The 6,153-nt window shown below is 37.4% G+C and overlaps 1 protein-coding gene across 2 annotated transcripts in view; it reads right to left on the bottom strand.

Moving 5' to 3' along the window:
• Positions 1–3,289: 3,289 nt before the first annotated feature.
• Positions 3,290–6,153, bottom strand: part of LOC128877899 (trissin receptor-like) — a 46,884-nt gene continuing 44,020 nt past the window's right edge. For both annotated transcript variants that reach the window (XM_054125538.1, XM_054125539.1), the window contains one exon: positions 3,290–5,924. In XM_054125538.1, coding sequence (XP_053981513.1) covers positions 5,504–5,924 — 421 coding nt within the window. In that variant the 3' untranslated portion in view covers positions 3,290–5,503. The remainder of the gene's footprint in view (positions 5,925–6,153) is intronic.

Here is a 6,153-nt window from a genome sequence, read left to right as displayed (position 1 = left end):
GGTGCATAAACCTGTACAAAGTATAATCTGAAGGCGCGTTATAGGATGAGTACGTCGGGTGAGGTAGAACTTTACATTCGAGTTGCAATAAAGTATGCTGGATCACCATAGAAACACGAAGTCTGGCATTGTCATGGAGCAGAATAATCGGACGCCACTTAAACATGCTCAATTAGTTGTTCTGCAAGCTGTTGTTGTGTTTGATCCAAATCTTCTTCAAGTAAAGCTTGCAGTTCCTCATCTTACATCTTCTCGGGCCATCCTGAGCGAGATTTGTCGCTAACATTGAAATCACCGATTTTTAACCTACTTAATTAGTCTAGGCATTTCCGATCGATCACAGGACTATCTTTGAATCTAATACGCATCATTATTTTTGCTTCTGCAGTAGTTTTGTGTTAATTAATCAGAAAAAGTAAATAGTGATGTGCCTATGTGCAACTTGTGGGGTTTTACTTTAAAACAAACGGAAAAAAATATTATGGTAACATCTTCGATCTATTATTAGAATCGTGTCAGCTATCCCCAATTTCCGGTTCTTACAGGAGTTCTGGAACACCCTGTATAGTATCTCTATGCCTCTAAGACTATCTAAACGTAATCTAGAGAACTTATGTATACAGCTAATATACCTATTAATATCGAAAATCATTTTCCAAGTCGTAAACTGTTTCTAAATAGACCGGTACGTAAAGTGTTAATTTCTCGTCTGTATTCGTCTCGTCTTCCCAATCGATTTCAGATGTTGGAAAGTTATTGGATAGCGTACATCGAGTTTCTCTGCAAGGTTCCGTGCAGTTTGAGGCGTATCTTATTCGATTAAATTCTTTAACTCGTCGTCCTACCTGGCGGTTTCTAATCGACCACGTGCCACACGATAGAGGCTAATATTGCGAGAATGAAATTTTCCAAAGCAACTGCGTGTTGAGTGTTCATTAACTTAGCCTCCGCCACGTCCAGTATTTAACCCCTTGCAGGTTGCCTTGGATACATTGTGTTCAACTTTGAATTCGCACAGGAAAATTACACAAATTTTGCCTTTAATCGTCATTCTATTAAATCCATATATTGCATATGATTTTAAATTCGTATAGAAGAATTGCACGAACTTTTCCTTTAATCATTATTGTAATCCATACATTGTGTTCGATTTTGAATTTGTATAAGAGAATTACACGAATTTTATCTTTGGTCATCATTTAATTTAATCCATAAATTGGACGAACAAGTGTACAATTTATTGGATCCAAAGAGCGATCTGTATCCTTTATTGTAATTCACACGCCTTCGTTGTCGTAGTAGTAAACTATCGTTTACTTCAATATCCACATGACGTTATCTCCTGAACCCACTGTTTCATCCTCGTACACTGTGTAAACGGATTTAAATTTATCGCAAAGAATCCAAGGCATTGCGTGTTTATGTTTGCCCATAAATCATATAATATACTTATTCTTAGTAGTATGGGCTTTCGATTGCAACAAAATATTAAGTTTTCCACAAGATTTCCAATAATAAAAAAGATATGAATTTATTTACGTTTAAAGTACCCGGTCCGTTTACGTTTTCATACTACAAAGTTGATACATACTACAAACTACATAACTGTTGAAGAAGAAACTTGGTTTTTCCTCAACAGAAATAGTAACAATTAAAAGAATAAAGATATTTAAATAATAACTCCTATATCCAATATGCAACATGAATTTATAAAACAGAATAAGAAAATTGTCATGTGAAACTTGAAAAGTGTTTTTTAGAACTAGGAAATTGTACACGCTTCGAATTAGTAAGCGTGTGCGTGCGCAGCCGTGCGATCAGCTGACGAGGATACAAATTGGTGCGTTTCGGCGGGGCGGGGGTCGCATCATTAAATTCAAATTGCTTGTATCCAATTAACGAAACTTCAAATCACAAAATGGCAAAGGAATTATCGATATATTTTCTCTCGTATAATCGATTTTCATCAAACATACCACAGTTTTATTAGCGCTCTGTATATTCTGCGTTTCTTCTGTTTTCTTCTTTCTATTTTATCTTGTTATACGCTACGGTAAAGGCGTTGAATAAACAAAATATATAAATACGTGTGTCCAGGAACCAACAAGCCTGCAGGTGTAACAATGAATTTAGTGTCTCGCAGTCTGTATATTGTTCATTCCCAGACCTAACCACGGCTCGTACAAATATGCATTCGCTGTGGGAATGGTCTTAAAGCGTGACGATTGCGGCGACGTCGCTTGAAATTGAACGAATTGTCACCGTGGCGGGTGTTGTAGACAGTTACAGATATTACTTTACCAGAGATTGCGGGTTTGCATCGTTTCAAGGTGCAGCTGGGAGCGGAGATTTCTAAAATGGTAAATTTGCGATTCTCAAATAATAAGGGACCGTTGACAGGAAGGTGTGGCAAGTAGAAACGCGCAGCAATACCGTAAATTTCATTGTCGCGATAAATGACTATTGTCGACGCTTGCAGCTCGAAAGCAATTTCCAATGGTCGTCGTGGGAGACGGAATGCGTATTTACGCGAACGTGCTTAGGTTAAGCAAGAATGACTCCAACGCCTCCGCTGTTGGTGACGTGTAATTTTATTTCAACTTAAATATTGATTGCTCGCGAACAGGCTTATGTAGAAAACATGTTATGCCCACATTGTTGTTGTCACATTGATCAAATATTTTTCAACAGTCGCAGATTATGTGCTAGCCTTTATTACGAGCAATGGAAATATATCGTATGAAATTAGATCAAGTAATCAGATGCTCTGTGACAGTATCATGTGAATCTAGTATACACTTCAAAGGCACTTTTCTCTGAATTTCTGACTGCATTCATCGAGACAGCCGTTCAGAATGATCCTATCTATTTTTCCCGTCCAGACCTTATTTTCTTCTGGAGGAAGAAGCTCGTCAGCTTGCCATGGTTTCCGTGGAGAATGAAACTTTTATTCCTCAAATAATATAAAACGAAGGAACTTGAACTCTTATTTTCCTAAAGTAGGCTAGTAAACCTGTTTCAAAGGTATAAAAGATATCATTAAAACGGTTGCGAGGCTACGATGTTAAGCTTCAAATTACCTAACTAGAAATTACTAGAAAGAATTCGGTCATACTTTTGTGTTACTTGAAAAATGTCTAGAACGCAAAGTTTCTAAAAGAAAAATTCGTCCAAAAGAATTTGACAAAATGAAGCCTCTTAAAGGGTGAGACGCGGGATGCAACTCTTCCAAACATTTTTTAATTCTTGGCTCTGTGTAAAACTGCGTCTCAGCAAGAAAATGTCAAGGAAATATATCCTTTACGTATATTTATTTTCACGTAATATATATATACAATTACAGCAAATCGTTGTGCAATCGTCGTAATTGTTTCGTTGTCAGTGTTAAATCTTTGCAACATGATGGCTAGCTCGAGTGACCGCCTAGAAAATGTCCATCCAATCCAATGCTTAGCATTATGTCCACTTAACACATTCACGTCACTTTAAATTCTCTTCCTGGTTATGAAAACATTATGAAAATTTTTTTATTTTATGCACTACATATTTACAACATTGATATTACAAAACATATTTTGTAAGTTTTATTTTCGCCCTAACGATACAAATTTGCGATGTACAGATTCGGAATTTTATTATTTTCGTTAATACTTGATATTAGAAACGTAAAATAGAAGGTAGAAGGTATAAGAGGAAATAAATTGAATGAAAAATCAGGAAGTAATTGACAACGATGTTACAATTGTGAGAAAGTACATACAAAAAAGTAGCAGAATGTAATTTATTCAACGTGAAACAAAAAGAAACGAATATTCTTGTTTCATCGGGAGATCAAATTTACTGTTTATTTCACCGCAAATGGGTTGATTTATTTTGTCAACAATACAAACGTCAGATTCTATCCTTAACATAACGTAGTTGTAATGTAAAGATATTTGAGATTTCTATGGCATCGTTCTTCATGGTTGATACTAACCGAGACTTCCGCACGTAAATCGTATCCTTCAGATAAGATCCTCTTTAGTTTCGCCAGCACTGTAGCTAGCATTTTCAAGGGTCAAAAGGCACACTGACATTAGCGTGCATTGTGCATCGTGCATCGTGGGTCATTTTAAGGTACCCGTGCTGATGTCACAGTTCATTGGCTACTAATCACCGAGCTGATAACATGGTTCACTGCTCACCGATAGAAGTTCTTCGAATCTCTTCCGACGAACAGTGCGTCAGCTGACTCCTGAAGAAGTTACTCGGAACGTCGGCGAAATGTCAGAGTATCTTATCCAAAGACCACTTGCTAGTTTTACCTGATGTATTTTCTCAATATTGTAATAATATTATAGTTTCCTGGTGATCATCCTTGCTAACCACTGTTCTTATTGAAAATTCCAAAAGTGTAAACCTCCAAACATGTATCTTAAACCATACAAGTGTTCTTTTGTACTTGGGAATATAAATTCCCCCCTGTGCATGATAAATCTTATAGAGTTAGGCCCTCCTCCCACCTAACATTTGTATTTTCGATTTTTATCTTTTATTTTCGTTTCTATCTTTAATTTGTTTTCTTTGATTTTTATCTTTAACTTGTTCTAACAAGTAGAATTATATATTCTTCTTTTGATGTTTTTTTTTTGTAACCGATTTGAAATTTGAAAAAGAGTCGCTTTGTTGGGAAAAGGGCTTTAGGGTAAGGTTTTGATTCGTATAAATCATACATTGATTTATTTATTTTGAAATTAATCATTTATATTAATGTTTTATAATCTTGAGATTTTTAAATTACACTCATACAGACCATGAGTATCTTGTTCCTTTCTGTAATACTGTATATTTGTAGTTTATAAATTACCAACCTATCATGGCAAATTTTAATTTCTTGTGTCATTAGTTCAACAAGCCAGAACCCTGGCTTATGAGTAGACTTCGGCGTCATTCGAATAAGATTTCGAGCAAACTTTCGAATAAATTTTTCTTGGAATAATGTTCAAATAAAAGGAAGTTATTGGAAAATAATAAATAATTTTTAACTGAAATAAATTTCAGAATAAATCTACACAACAACGTATATTGTTTATATTTGAACACTGCTCGACAGAGGCGTTCCATTCGTCACCTTTACTCGTCGCCGAGACCTTCCGAATAACGAATGAATTCTTGATCGAATAACGCTACTGATTGATTCGCGAACAACGAATCGTTTCTCGTCCAGTAAAACCGTTTTTTGCTACTCATTCGTTATACTTTATTCGGAATAACATGAACCCAACTCTGTTTAGGAGTCGACGGGAATTATAAGCAGGAACATTTTCGTTTCGTGCTCCGTGGAATACGGACTGATAACTTTTCTTCGTCACCTTCGTACGGTTAGTTGAACGTTCCAAGCACGTCGAACTCTCGGTTTCTAAACTGATTCTGCCGCCAGTCGTCTTTTTAAGAAAAGTCTATCGGTGGATGCGGTGCGTACGAAATGACGCGGAACTTTCGTCGATATGTCGAATGGATCAGATCAGGTAACGTTCACGCGAGTGAACTGGTCAGGTCTGGCGATGGGTCGAGCAGTGCGAGGACTGTCTTGAGCCGAGCTGGATCGGACCAACGAACTGTGGGGATGATTAGCGTTGAAACCATGCTCGTGACGCGTCCCTGTGTCTCCTCCGGTGCAGCCCATCGCCAAACTGACGCCACGACCCCTGGAACCTTTGCAGGCTAGAAGTTCTCTCATTCCCTTCTGAAAGTTACGGGAGAGAAATGCGTATAGCAAGGGATTCAGGCACGAATTCGTGTAAGAGATCAAGAACGTCGATAGAGTGAGGAGAGTGCTGAAGTCCGACGTCCGATCGTAATTCGAGCCCCAGCGTCGCCAGGCGATTCGTACTTGTTGCGGTAAGTTGCAGACGGCGAACATCGCCACCACGGCAATCAACATTCTGGAAACAATTTGTTCTCTTCTTAGAGGGTCGGCACCTTTCTATACGAACAGTGATGGGATTCAAATGGTCTAAAAGTGATACATCGAGACAAGGAGCAAAATTGAAGATGTCTAACACTTGAACTACCAAATTGGTCAATTTGGTTCATGTAAAGTTGCGGACTAATTTGAGTGGACAAGGAGTGAGAATAGTTATCAATAAAGTTTCATCAAATTAGTACTATTGT

The sequence above is a fragment of the Hylaeus volcanicus genome, chromosome 6 (genome assembly GCF_026283585.1).
Source record: "Hylaeus volcanicus isolate JK05 chromosome 6, UHH_iyHylVolc1.0_haploid, whole genome shotgun sequence".
NCBI classification, from domain to species: Eukaryota; Metazoa; Arthropoda; class Insecta; order Hymenoptera; family Colletidae; genus Hylaeus; species Hylaeus volcanicus.
This window is presented reverse-complemented; position numbering and strand designations above follow the sequence as displayed.